This window comes from Vombatus ursinus, unplaced genomic scaffold, assembly GCF_900497805.2.
Source record: "Vombatus ursinus unplaced genomic scaffold, bare-nosed wombat genome assembly UNPS02014798.1, whole genome shotgun sequence".
Lineage (NCBI taxonomy): Eukaryota > Metazoa > Chordata > Mammalia > Diprotodontia > Vombatidae > Vombatus > Vombatus ursinus.
Window position 1 is genome coordinate 28,968,415 of NW_020954576.1, and position 14,405 is coordinate 28,982,819.

A 14,405-nucleotide genomic window follows, 5' to 3' on the forward strand; every position below is an offset into this window, starting at 1 on the left:
ACTACCTTACCTTTCAGTAAGTCTGCTGTTATAAAGGGTACAAGTACCAGCAAAAGAACAAGTCTGGGTTGCTTTCCTGCATTGTGACTTCCTGCTATGCTGATCTTTCTTTCTGCATCTCAGTCTGCCAATGGCTCCTCTCCTTTAGTATTTCTTCTTTCCATGTTTCTATCTAGCAATAGTTTATCAATGCACATGCTTCCCTGGCCAGACATAGGGTTTCCTAGATGGGCTATGTGGATATGCAGGCCTTTCCTGGTAATAATGTGGATCAAGGAACTGTCATCAGATGGAGATTTGGAAGAAGAGAAGTTATTGCCAAATGGAAATGTAAAGGGAAGTATCTGCATAGTTGAGCACCTACAAAGAGGCAGCTAGATGGTATAGTAGATAGAGCACTGGGCCTGGGGGTCAGGAAGACCTGAGTTCAAATCCAGCTTTGACACGAACCGTGTGATCCTGTGCATCCATCAGTTTTATCTCTGTAAAATAAGGATAATAATAGCACTTTAAAAAAGAACAGCTGGCTCAGTCTCACCAGTTTTAAAGATGCATGCAGTCAGTCTAAAGAGGTTTCTCCACTTAACGTGGAAGATGCAGCCAAGTCCATAGTATATAAATTGGGCCTGCCTAGACTAGTCCAGGATTACACATGTTGTGAGGATCAATTGATGTAATATTTGACTTAGCGGTGTCTGGCATGTAGTAGGCACTTCATAAATGCCTATTTCCTTCTTTCCTTTCATCTACCACAACTAGTACTGTGAGTCACATGGACTATATTGGTTCCAAAGAGATGTGGGAATCATCAGAGGGGAAGCATTTTGCTTGACTCCCTAACAATTCTAAGTTCCTTTCCCACTATGTGGTCGTGGGAAAATAATCACCTAGAATAATACTTTATAGGTCTTTGGAGAAAGTGGAGAGAAAAGAAGATGTTTCGACTATCTATGGGCTTTTAGTGCAAGTCTGTTGCATTAGATATTAGTTTAAATAAAACCTGTTCTTTAGTCTTTATTTTATTAGCGTAAGTTAGAAATGTGGAAAATCCTCATGTCCCTAGGGGAAACCTGGGTTTGAGGATAAACCATAGGGATTATTGAGAGAAGCCCCCAAAATTGAATTTAGATTATGTGAGATCAGAGTTGTGATTATGATCTGTGTGTTCCATTTATATATTGGAATATAAACTGATCTGATATTTTTATTAAAGAATAATCAGACAACTATTTGGTGGCACATTCAGAGATGATTCAGATTAAACACTTTGATTACATCAATATCCAGTTGTTAGATGTTTTGTATATACACACAAATTCTTAGTCAGGAAACACCATGCTCCATTGTAGGTCCTCTGGAATCATGGATGATCATTGTTTTTCCTTTTTTTTTTTTAATAGTGCAGACTTTTTTTAGTTCATTTTTTTTAAATTCCCCTCTCCCACTCAATGAGAAAGCAAGAAAAACAAAACCTATTATAAATATGTATAGTCATGCAAAAGGAATTTTCATATTAGCCATGTCCACCCCTCAAAAAAAAGCAAGAAAAAGAAAGGAAGAGAAAAAATATGCTTCAGTCTGCACTCTGAATCCATCAGCTCTCCATCTGGAGGTGGATAATATGTTTCTTCACGAGTGATGGATCATTGTGTTGATCAGAGTTACTAAATCTTTCACAGTTAATTATCTTTACAATATTGCTATTACTATGTAAATTGTTCTCCTGGTATAGATAATCATTGTGTTGATCAGAGTTTTTATAGCTTTCAAAGAGTATGCCTTTCAGTGTTACTGTCATTGTAGAAATTGTTCTCCTGGTTCTGTTTACTTCATTCTTCATCAGTGTATAGAAGTATTAAAAATTGGTCATTAAATAATATTTATGTTATAGTATAAAATGTTCTGTTTCTATTTGTTTCACTGTGTCAGTTCATAAAAGTTTTCCCATGTCTCTTCAAAATATTTCCTCATGTCTCACAACACAAGAGTATTTCATTACATTCATATATAGCAATTGATTCAGCTATTCCCCAAATGATGGACATCTTAGTTTCCAGTTTTTGCCACCACAAAATGTAAATATTTTTGTATGTATGGGTCCTTTTCCTCCTTTTTAAATCTCTTTTGGGTATAGGACTAACACTGTTATATCTGGGTTAAAGGGAATACACTGCTTAATAACTTTTTGTAGACAATTCCAAATTGCTTTCCAGAATGGTTGTATCCATTCACAGGTCTACCAACAGTGTATCAGTGCGCCTGTTTTTCACACAGCCCCTTCAACATTTATGTTTGTCACCTTTACCAATCTGATGGGTATGAGATAAAACCTCAGAATTATTTTTATTTGGATTTCTCTAATCAGTGATTTGGGGCATGGCTATAGACAGCCTAAGTTTTTTTTTAATCTTGAGAATTGTCTGCTCATATTGTATTTCTCTTTCCCCTCTCTTGCTCCTATCTGGTTTTTTGTTTGTTTGTTCGTTTTTGGCTAGGCAATGGGGTTAAGTGACTTTCCCAGGGTCACACTGCTAGTAAGTATCAAGGGTCTGAGGCTGCTTTTGAACTCCGGTCCTTTTGACTCCAGAGCCAGTGTCCACTTTGCCATCTAGCTGCCCTGACTCTTTTTCCTATCTGTATTCCTGTTCAGCTGAATATATTCCCACACTAAACTCTTTGTGTGTGTTCTACCCTCTTTTGGAAGTGGGTTCAAGAGATGCTCACTCTGTTAATTCCTTCCATGTTCATATATGCTTCTACTCGTGCACCCCAATTATGTATAACAATGTTTCCTTATCCTTCCAGCTTCCTCTAGTGTATCTTTCTCCCTTATTTCTTTTTTACAGCATCATCAAAGCATAACACATGCATTTATAGATATTCTGTGTCATTTGACTACCTCTGTGACCTCTTGTGTATGAATGAATGAATAAAGTATTTATTAATCACTTAAAATGTACAAAGCACTGTGCTACATGTTGGGGATACAAAGAGAAAAAAAAGTCCTGCTCTCAAGGAGCATTTAACATTCTAATGATGGAGACAATAAATATGGAAGGTTTCAGCTCTATGTCAGATGGAAAAGTATGGTTCTTAGGTTGCAGTGATGAAAGACATTGAAATGCCTCTTTTTAAAAGACATGTCCACTGATAAAACCACATCCATCTCTAATGTTGAACCATTTAAAAGTGCCAAGGACTTTGGTGACAAGAATTTTCTTTTTGGGTCTTCAAAAGAAGTCACTGTAGCACCTGCAGGTGCAGTTGCCAGGCTGCAACAGAAGTTCTGTTTTTTTTTCCAAGGACGATGTTGGTTGACACTGGAGAGGACACATTGCTATTTTTAGAGGTCTGGGCTAAGAGTCCTGTGTTGCTTTCATCAGAGTCTGAGGGGAGATGGTGGACAATGTGATGGAGCTGGTTTTATTTGCTTGGCACATACTACCTCCTGTCTCTTTCTCCAGGGGCCTTGCTACTTCAGCTAGGCTGACTTGAGTGCACTGTGGATGGAAGTTGGTTAGTAGCTGATGGAAATATCTGGCCTCTTCTCCACAAGAGCTGCCTCCACAGATGATGGTTGTGAGGGGATAAGGCTGGAAACAAGACTAGTGCAGGGGTTGGGGGTGGGGGAAGGAAATGGTGCTACCACTCCTAGAGCTTTTATTGGCTATAGTTGTTATTGATGGTGATGAGGAAGGCGGGCCTGTTCACCAGAATGATTTCTTCCCTAGATGGAAGCTGTAGGGGTTGGGCTGGAAGCAAGTCTGGTGAGTGGTGAAATGACATTCCCAAGGCTCTTGGGCTCACGGTTCTGTGCTTTCCCCATTAAGATCTGAGTGAAGGTGGTGGTCAAGGTGATTGATGATGGTGGTTTGACTTTCCTGACATTTGCTACCACCTGCCTTTCAGGGTGCCCTGATGATGTTTTAGCTAGGCCAGGCCTGTATAACTTGCGGGCTGCACAGAAAGCCAAAGGATTTCCTCTACATACAAAGGATATTTTCCTCTAGATTTTTCCACAGGCAGTGGGAAATCCCTTGGCTTGCAGCAAGCTGCCCGAGGTTGGGAAGCAGCCCTTTAGCCACAGGTTGTATAGACCTGAGCTAGGTTGTACCCTATGGATAGCAATTGGTTGGCAGTTGGTGGGCGTGGGTGGCCCTTTCCCATAGGATGATGGCCTGCCTCCCAGAATGATGGCATTAGAATTCTAAGAGAACCCTTTTATACTCTTTTCCCTCCTTTAGAATGTAAACAGTTCATCCTTATTAAGTCCTTTCTGATCGATTACTCATTTTTACATTTTTATTGTTCTTGACTCTTCTATTTGTATTTAAAATTTCCTTTTCATCTCTGGTGTTTTCATCAGGAATATTGGGAAGGCCTCTTATTTCACTGAAGATCCATCTTTTGCCCTTACAAGATTGTACTCAGTTTTGTTGGGTAAGTTATTCTAGTTGCAAACCTTTATCTTTTGCGTCTTGGGATATCTTATTCCATGTTCTCTGCTCTTTTATGGTAATATCTGCTAAATCTTATGTGATCCTGATTGTGGTTCCCCAATATTTGAATACTTTCTGATTGTTTGCAGGGTTTTTTCTTTTATCTGGAAACTCTTGATTTTGGCAATGACATTCCCAGGAATTTTCATTTTGGGGTTTCTTTCAGGAGGTAAACAGTGGATTTTTTTTCTATTTTACATTAGCCTCTTTTTTTAAAAAAATATGATATCCAGGTACTTTTTTTCAAATGGTCATAGATTATCCAATTATTCTTATCTCACCTGTATCTGTTTTGGGGTCTGGTTATTTTTATATAACTTACATTTTTCTCTATCATCTGAAGTTTTTGACTTTAATAATTGTTGTTTCTTGGAGTAATAACTTCTATTTAGTCCCCTCTAATTTTTAGGAAGTTTGTTAGTGGCTAAGGTTTTATACTTCTTGTGTTTACCTATTGATTCTTTTTTTTCCAAGTCTCTCCTCTATTACTTATTTTTTTTTTTGTAGTATCTTTTCTAAACTCTTGAATAATTTCTTAGAGGAATTCTAATTGCTCCTGTGATCAGGCTATTTGTTTTTTTCTTTGAGGTTTTAATTATAGATGTTTTTGAGTTATTCTCTTCTGCATTTTTGTCTTAGTCATTCCTGACATCTTAAAAATCCCCTACCCCCATTTTTTGTTTACTTATTTTTATTACTGAGGCCTCAAGAGTTGAGTTTTAGATCTCCCTTACTCTAGGGGTCAGATCAAGGTGAGGGGTCTTTCTTTAGACCAGTTATGGCCCTTTCTTACAACCTGAGCCTTTTCCTTCACCACACACACCAAGGTTTTCTTTCTGTGATTGGCCTTAGTTGAAGCCCTTTAATTTTTGGTTAAGTCGTAGGTTGCTGCTCCTCTGGTGGTACAAATCTAGTTGAGGCCTTTTCCCTGAGGGAAAGGAGTAGGAAAGAGCTTTTTTTCTTCCACAGCTCCCTGCTTGCTTCCCTCTCCCCTTAAAAGCAAGGGCTGTCTACTTTTTTCCTTTACACTGAGGTTTTCCCCCCTTGTGCTGAAGTTTTAATTTTCTCCTCTTAGTTCTGAAGACTTTCACTTTTACTTTAGTCCTTCAAGGATTTCTTCCTACTGGGACTTTTTTCTTGCCTTCAGAGTCTTTCATTTTCACTTTCATCCCTAGGGGATCTGGATATTTACCACTTGTCTAAGGAGGTGAATTAAATGGTAATTGGGTTGTTATTTAGTGGTGGGGAAGAGCTGAGCTCTGCCTTTTCATTCCACTCCCCCATTTTGAAACAGCAAAATATAGGCCTTTTTGAATATTTAAAAAGTTGATGAGAGAGCCTCTACTTACTATATGGTTAGTTCACCTTATCCTGTAACAAAGTGTGCATGTTCCACAGTTTCTCCAAGGTACTTCCCTTATACACCAAGGTAATTGTCACTGGCCATCTCCAAAGGATCCTCCACGTGGAGAGGCTCCACCTGAACAAGTTGATGGGAGTCTGCATATGTGCTGGACCCCCATTACAATGTGAACAAGAATAAAATCAAACTGAATGAAAAGACCTGGGTTGATTATAACCTTATTGGTTAATGGAGCACCAATAGAGATGAAATCATAGAACCATCCAAGTATTAAAATTAAGGGTGTTCCTCAAGAGTGCATGTATAGTGTCATGGTCAGTTAGTTTCTGACTAAAAAAAGCACTAGACTTCCTGTCCCTCACCTTGGCTATATTCAGGTATTGCAATACTGGAAAGAAAAAAAAAAAGACAATTCTGGCTGACATAATTAACACGTCAAAAATACTGCTTATTTAAAAGGCATAGTATGTCCTCCATTTAGGAGTTGCCATAACTAAAAATCCCCCATAGTAGAATATAAATTCCTTGATATTAGGGAATGTTTCTTTTTTGTCTTTGTACTTCCTTCACCTTACCCAGTACCTGGCACATAGTAGGCCCGTAAGAAATGCTAAATCAATGAATAAATAACCTAATATAGAACTTAGAATTCTAACAGTACTTGAAAACTATGAATCTGGAGACATGAGTTTTACTTCCACCTCTAACCACTACTCATCTGTTGTTTCTCCTTGGGAGAATCATCTTTCTTTGTGCCTTTGATTTTCTCCATCAACAAAAAGGAAATAAATGATACTTACCACCCATTCAAAGGTGCAGTGATGCTTTACTAAAGCTTTTATTGAAACTTTTTTAATTAAAGCCCACTGAGATGTACATATAAAGGAATATTAGAGTAATGTAACAATTTTGGGATATAGGAATCAATTTCCTTATTTGTAAAATGAAGGGATTGACCTAGAAAACTTCTAAGGATCCTCCTAATGCTAAAATTCCATGGTTCTTTGATCTTATGCCCTCTTCCTTGGAGGTAGCAGGGGCAATCACTCATTGCTCCACCTCCAACTTATCTTAACTACACATCTAAAGCTCTTTGCCTTCTGTGTCTTCCATTTCAACAAACATGTATCATTTAACTACTACATATAATACACTGAACTAAGTAGACACTTGTGATACAAATATGAAAAGCATCACATGCCCAAGAAGTTTACCATCCAATAAAGAAGATACCCTAGGTAAGCAGATACAAAGTAAAATGTGAAAGGGAAAAAGGAAAAGGTCAAGACAAATTACTCTAAGAAAATCTTCAGAGGGCAGTGATCATATCACTAGGCAGCATGAGGGAGTTTTCATCATGAAGGAGGTAGTACCTGATCTTGGCCCTAAAGGAAAAGAAAAAAATGAAAATAGGGTGACTCAATAGAAAAATTGCTGGATTTGAAGTCAGAAAAGACCTGGATTTGAAAAGTTGATCTGATATTTATCAAATAATACTTACATGGTAATGCATTATTACATTTGATCCTCATAATGATGATCATTAGAGCATTTGGAGATTATTATCCCCATTTTATAGATGAAGAAACTGAGACCCAGGGGAGAAAAATTATTTTTCTAAGATCACAAAGGTAGTAAGTGACGAAGTTAGGACTTGAAGCTTTATTCTCTTCAGTACTCCCTGTCTTGACTCAGTTGGATTTAAATCCAATTCTCTACTGGTTTCAGTTTAATCTAACTTATTGTTAGATTAAAAGAAAAACTTTTTATTTTGAACTTAATCATCAACACAAAACAAAATAATACCACAAAGAATAAAAATGATTGCATATGAAACTGTATTATATGACTGTATAGGAGACTCTCAGGCCTGCTCCACCACCATGTAGATCTACTTTGCCTCCAAACTGGCTAGTCTAGTACAAAGTGGATGATTCCATTTTTCCTGGAACTATCATATAAGAAGGCCTAGCTAAGTTGTTCACTCTCCAGGTAAATGTTGGGGTGGATTGAGTGCAATCAATCAATAAACATTTAGTAAGTGCCTGCTAAGTTCCAGGCACTGTGCTAAGTACAAAAAGAGCCAAAGGACAGTCCTTGCCCTCAAGGAGCTCACAATCTAATGGGGGATAATTCAATGTTGGGCTTGGTTAGGAAGGCCTGAGTTCAAATCCAGTTTCAGACATGTATTTACTAGCTGTATGATGCTAAACAAGTCACTTAATGTCTGGTAGGCTCTTTATAAATGCTTGTTTCCTTCTTGCTCACTCTTTAGTCTGTTCTATCTCCATACTGGCTGCTTTATATTTTGTTTTCCCATAAAAGAATATAAGCTACTTGAGAGTAAGGACTGTCTTGTTTTTGTATTCTGAGAGCTTGACACGTAGTAGGCACTTACTAAATGCTCTATCCATGTCTGTATACTTGTTATAGTTTTTAAAAATGTACATCAAATTTTACAAGATAGTAACAAAATTGACATTTGTATTCTCTTCTGAATTATTTTTCTGTGTATGTATCTCTCTGGTTGCTACTACCTCCTCTGCTCCCAATATTACATTGTATATACTTTGTATTTATATTATTTATGTGTTTTCATATACCCAGTACATAGCACAGTGCTTGACTCACAGTAGGTACTCAAATCGGTTTGTTGATTAACTTTTCCCCATATATTTGCATACTAGTTCTTAATAGTTTCTGTTGGCCACAGTTGTGGCCAAAGGAGACCATTAAGACTAAGATATACAGGGCAACCAGGAGAGAGCTATTACAAAGGCCAAGGGAGAAGCCAGTGTACAGAAGGGTGTATTCAACAGTATGGAACTCAGCAGAGAAGTTAAGGTGCAAACAGGGAAAATGCTATACAATTTGCTAACTAGGTCATTGAGTACTTGTGAGACAGCAGTTTAAACTGAGTGGTACAGACGGAAGTTAGACTGCAGGGGTCCAGAAGTTGAACATTGAAAGGGAAGAGAGATAAAGGACATAGTTTGAAGGGATAACAGGATCAATGAAAAAAAAATTTTAGCAGAAGGGAGACTTAAGCATGTTTACAGATAGCCTGTAAGTAAACAAAGGAAAACTGAAGGTGAGAGAATGATCCATAATGGATCAAGTTCTCAGAGATGAGAGAGATGGAATGAAAAATTCAAGGGGTTAAACAATATGGAGGTGGCTCGCCTCATCTTCCAAGATTGGACTCTAAGCTGGAAGTTAAGGGTGGACTTTCCACCCTCACCAATTACCAGTGTTGACTTTGGATAAATCTTTCAACCTTTCAAAGCTTCATTGTACCTCTAAATCACAAAATAGTCACCTTAAGCAAGTCACTTTACTCCTAAGCCCTCAAGTTCTTACGCTTAAAATTGTCTAGTTGGGACTAGATGAGCTCTAGAAGCCCTTTTTAGTCAAAATTCTATGACCATGTGACTGTACTTTGTTTTTATATCAGTGGCTTAGCAAAGCACTTTTCACATAGCAGCCATTCAATAAGTGTTGAATTAAATTCTTAATTTTATAAATGAATTATTTCAGGTTTCATCAGTCAAATCCTCAGGTGATGCCTGCAGCTCTTTTTTTTTTAATATTTTCCTCAATTACATATAAAAACAATTTTGTTTTTTAGAATTTTTGAGTTCCAGATTCTCTCCCTCCCATCCTCATTGGGAATGCAAGCAATTTGATATAGGTTAAACATTTGTTGCCTACAGTTCTGTGAAGTTTCCTTACCAAGCTCAGGCATCTTTGCATCTCTATTTTTCCATAGCCACATTACTGTAATGGGGTAATGAGTCCTTGGATCCCTTCTCTCAGTAAGGCCTGAAGGGTATTGATTTTTCCAAGAAGGTTGCCTTCAGAAACTTTCCATCAGTCTCAGAGTTGGAAAGGACCTCAGAGATCATATAATCCAACCTACACATGAATAAAAGTCCCTTAGGATCTTACATTTAAAGCTGAAAAGAACCTTAGAGGTCATCTAGCACAAATCTCTATTTTAGAGATGAGGCCCTGCGATTAAACTACTTGCTCCAGGTTACACACGTAGTATGCAGCAGATCCAGGATTCAAACCCAGGTCTTATGTTACCAAATTCTGGGCATTTTCCATACATTACGATTTCTAAAACATCCCTTATAAGGGGTATCTTCTTGAAGACCTCCAATGAGGTAAACTCTTATCTTCTGAGACATCCCATCCATTTCATAAGCACTCTAAATTCATAATGTTTCCTCACATTGAAGTGAAATTTGCCTTTCTCAGATGGTTACTGAGCTATTATTCCTAGTTCTGCTTTGTGAAACGAAGTAGAATAGTCTAATTTCTCCTCCATTTGAAAAACCACTAAGTCTCCCTTGGGTTGCACACCCTATTTCAGGTCAGGCCCGCCTCTGAACCTAGGAGGCTTGAAACCTAAGACAGGCAAAAAGTGCTTCTCTCTGCTCGGCTCCTTCCCAAGTGTGCTCGCTTCTCAAGGTCACATATTTGTAATCTGGGGGACGATCAGTTTCCAGCCAACACTGGAAGGTGAGAACTCCTTTTTACCGTTCAAGGCAAAGTAAAAGCAAACATTGCGGATATATTTACACGGGCAAATTCATAACTATATACACTCAGACTTCTTAACAGTGATTCTCGCCTCTCGGTTTATTCTTTTTCTGGTCAAAATAAAAGTGGGGTGCTCGGACTGACGGAGATGGCATCAGCTTTTCTGGCACGATCGCTCAAACACTCGGGCCTCGTGCTTCCTCTGGGCATCAACAGCTGCGCGCAAAGTCCGGCCAGCAAGTTCTCCAAGGTCAGGGGTTATTCGGCTGCCCAGCACTCGGGTTCCACCCTCCTCCTCTGACGGGGAAAACCCCTCATCCCCCGGATCGGAAAGCATGGTGAGGTGGAAAGCTATTCCGGTCATTCCGGGAATGACCAGCACCACAGATAAAGGCAAGCGGCCACAACAGAAGACGAAGACGCCACACACCGGAAGCGGCGGAGGCGAGAGGCGGCGAAAAGGCGGGATCGGAGGAAGTGACACAAACGCCCTCTAGGGCAGCGCGCGGGCAGCGCGCACGCGCAGTCGGATCGTGCTCCCTGTGGGTCTCGCTTCTGGTCTCACTTGTAGCTCCCGGGCTGGCTGAGCTTCCGCGGGGATTCATCTGGGTCCTAAGGGGAGGTGGTGCATGCCCAGAGTGAAGTTCGGGGTAAGTGTTGGAATGAGAATTCATAGATTCAGGAGCTGAAGACGGTGACTGGGCCCCTTCTCGGACGTCCCCTTCTGTCTGGGCCTGCTTCTTATTATTATTGTTATTATTATTATTATTTACTAATGGCTCGTCACTGTTGCCTTGGGAGCTCAAGCCCTTGTCCTCTCCCCTCTTTCCTTTCTCCTCCATTCCTTTTCCTTCCCCTACCTCCGGGGAGGCGAGGCTTGGTTGCCATGGCTACCACGTTAAAGGGGGAGGAGATGGTGGCCTAGGACCCTCAGCCTCGTGACTCTGTGCTGAGGAGGGGGCGGTAACTGGTGAGGTCACGGCCATCATCAATTAAGTCTCATCCCAATAACGAAACCTCTCTGTAATTGTGGTTTTATGAAAACCGTGCCATAGGTTTGCATAGCCCTGCGGTGGTGGTGATGATGATGATGATGATGATGATGGATATCCACGGGGGGGTTTATAAAATACCTTTCCCATGACACCCCTCTGAGAGGCTGGTTGTGCAACTGTCATTATCCCCAGGATGTGCTAAGTGCTGGAGATACAAAAAGGGGCAAAAGGCAGTTCCTGCTCCCAAGGAGCTTACAATCTAATGGAGGAGACAACATACAAACAGATGTTTATATACAAAGCAAAGTATATACAGGATAAATAGGAAATAACGAACCTAGAGGCTTCCTGCCAGTAGAAGGTGGGATTTTGGATGGGACTTAAAGAAAGCCAGGGAGGTCGGTAGTCAGAACTGAGGAGGAAGAGGGGTCCAGGCTTGGGAATCAGCCAGAGAAAATGCTCAGAGACATGAGAAGTTGAGGTCCTGCATGTTTTTATGTGCTTTGCTGGAAATTACACAGCTAGCTGGGAAAGTATCAAGGCAGGGATTTAAAAGCTAGTATTTAAGGGTCCATTAGGCTTGCAAAAGGCTTTACTTAGGCTATCTCATGAAATCTTCGAAACAACCTTGGAAGTAGTCCCTGCGGCAGGATTCTAACTCGGGTTTTCCGGGCTTCTAAATCCAGTGCTCTATCCACTGTATCACTCTATCACTGTATCAGATGTCCAAGGCCACCACTTGTTCTGTGCTTTTAAAGAGTCAATTATAGTTGTAGTGAGAGCTGTCCTTGGGCCAAGAAGACCTGGTTCAAGTCTCTGACACTTACTGCCTGTGTGACCCTGGTCAAGTCATTTAATCACTTGGTGCTATATGCAACTCTGAGTTACAGAAGTGGTCCTGACCTACCTTGGGTAGGGGGAGTTTTCTCATTTAGGAGTTCCCTGTATCAGTGAAGCGACAGGTCAAGTCCCTGTTGCTCTTTGTGCGTTTTCTCATTTTGTCAGACAAAATGACTTACCACATTTAAAAAAAGAAACTGAGGTGCTAGAGATTAAGCTTTTGAAAATGAGGAAGTCAAGTTGATTTCTAAAGGCTCATCCAGCTCTAATATCCCATGAACCTACATTATATCATATTATAGAATACTTTGTGGTGTTCTCAGACTATTTCTTGTCTATTTTGTCTCAAGTAAATTGTTTAGAACTGTTCCCCATTAGTTTAGTTCTGTGATTCTCAATGAATTACAAACTCCTCTTATATAGCAAAATCTTTAGTTGTAGATTGTCTACAGTAGAAGTCTCAAACACCCCCCAGCCAGATTAAGATGTAATTAGAAAATATTTAGCAAAACAAATAAAAATACAGTAGAACATAACTAGATAATGTTAATATGTGGTTTCCTAAATCAATATGCAGCTTCAGGGATCCTTATTATTTTAGAGTTTAATGGCCTCTGTTTCTGTTTGAGATTGATACCATTCTTCTACACATCAAACACTAATTAGAAAATGGTGAGTCTTTTTACACTTTCTCCTAACTCTGATCGCTTGTTTAAATAGTCAGGAGAATCAGCAGTGTCTTGTCACAGATTTAACAGTGAGAGGGGTTGAATAGACTTTGAGAAAACTGAGGCCCAGAGAGCATAAGCGTCACACAACTAGTAATCAAAGGAAATTTCACAAAGTCCAGTACTCTGTTAACATCTGTTAACTTTAGCAAAACCCTGACTGATTTACATTGTTAAACCTATAAAACTCATATTAGATCATAGATTTGGAGCTTGAAGGAACCTTAGAGACTTTGCCAACTGAGGCAAACAGGGTTAAGTGACTTGCCCAGAGTCACATGGCTAGTAAGTGTCCGAGGCCAGATTTGAACTCAGGAAGAGAAGTCTTCCAGACTCTAGGCCCAGCACTGTATACGCTGTGCCACCCAGGTGCTTGCATACTATACTTGCTTAATAAATTTGTTTTGAATTGATTTATATGGATGTTATTACCTTCTGGTTCATTTCCACTACTGCTGACAACTCAATTTTGTTTGAAACTAAAGGAAATTCCAGGCACATTGAAGTGCATGCTATATTTATTAGTTTTTTTTAAAAATGCTTTTTTTAATATGATATAGAAGAACTATAAATTTATGTGCAGAGTTTGTAAATATTCTTCTTCATTTGGAGTAGCTATGGATGCTTTCAGTGAGGAATTGATGAGGTCTGTGGAAGATGATGATCAAGTAGAAGCATCAATAGGCTGTGGTCCAGAAATACATTTACCTTGGCTCTCACAGCACCTCCAGAACACAGGTAAGTGGAGCTGACCTATGGGAACAATATACAGAGTATGAAAAACAAATATAGGAATTTAAGCTTCCTGATTGTTTGGATTCCAGATAAATAAGAGTTTGCCATGTCATGAGGATTTCTTTATAAATCTTACTGTTTCACTTGAAGTGGGCCTAATCTCCTCTTAGGGCTCTAGGGAAGTATGCTTCCGTAGTATAGGGTATAATATATATGCTATATACTATATGCAGTTATCTCACATTGAGAGGTGGGGGGCGAGGGGTGTGGCACCCGTGATCTGGAAAATCTGCATAAAATCTTTTGGCCCTCTCTTCATACCAGAGAAGAAGTCTGATTTTTTTCTTTTATGGGGTGTTTACAGTACTTTATTATAAAATTTGGGTTAAATATTTAGTCATAGGCTCTGTGTCATCTTCTGGCCTTTGAGTTTTGTCTGTTTGTTCTGCAGAACTCCCCCAAAATTCCCATTTAATTTTTTATGCTGATCCGTGATGTATCGAAACCACAATGGGGAAAGTTGTAAGCTAGAAAGGATAACTGTATAGTATATATTCTTAACTCTGGCTTATATATTCTGGAAAGTGAATCGGATTGGGAGTCAGGCAACACTTAGATTCTAGACCTTTCTCTGCCAAATACTGTCAGTGTGAACTTGAGTAGATAAGTTTATTTCTTTGCTTCTTGGCTTCTTCAT

General features: G+C 39.4%; 1 protein-coding gene across 1 annotated transcript in view; it reads left to right on the forward strand.

The window, feature by feature from the left end:
- Window positions 1-10,943: 10,943 nt before the first annotated feature.
- Window positions 10,944-14,405, forward strand: part of LOC114049390 (TATA box-binding protein-associated factor RNA polymerase I subunit A-like) — a 38,898-nt gene continuing 35,436 nt past the window's right edge. Inside the window, exons 1-2 of the mRNA XM_027870670.1 lie at window positions 10,944-11,060; window positions 13,589-13,711. Of these exons, the coding sequence (XP_027726471.1) occupies window positions 13,591-13,711 (121 nt within the window). The 5' untranslated portion in view covers window positions 10,944-11,060; window positions 13,589-13,590. The remainder of the gene's footprint in view (window positions 11,061-13,588; window positions 13,712-14,405) is intronic.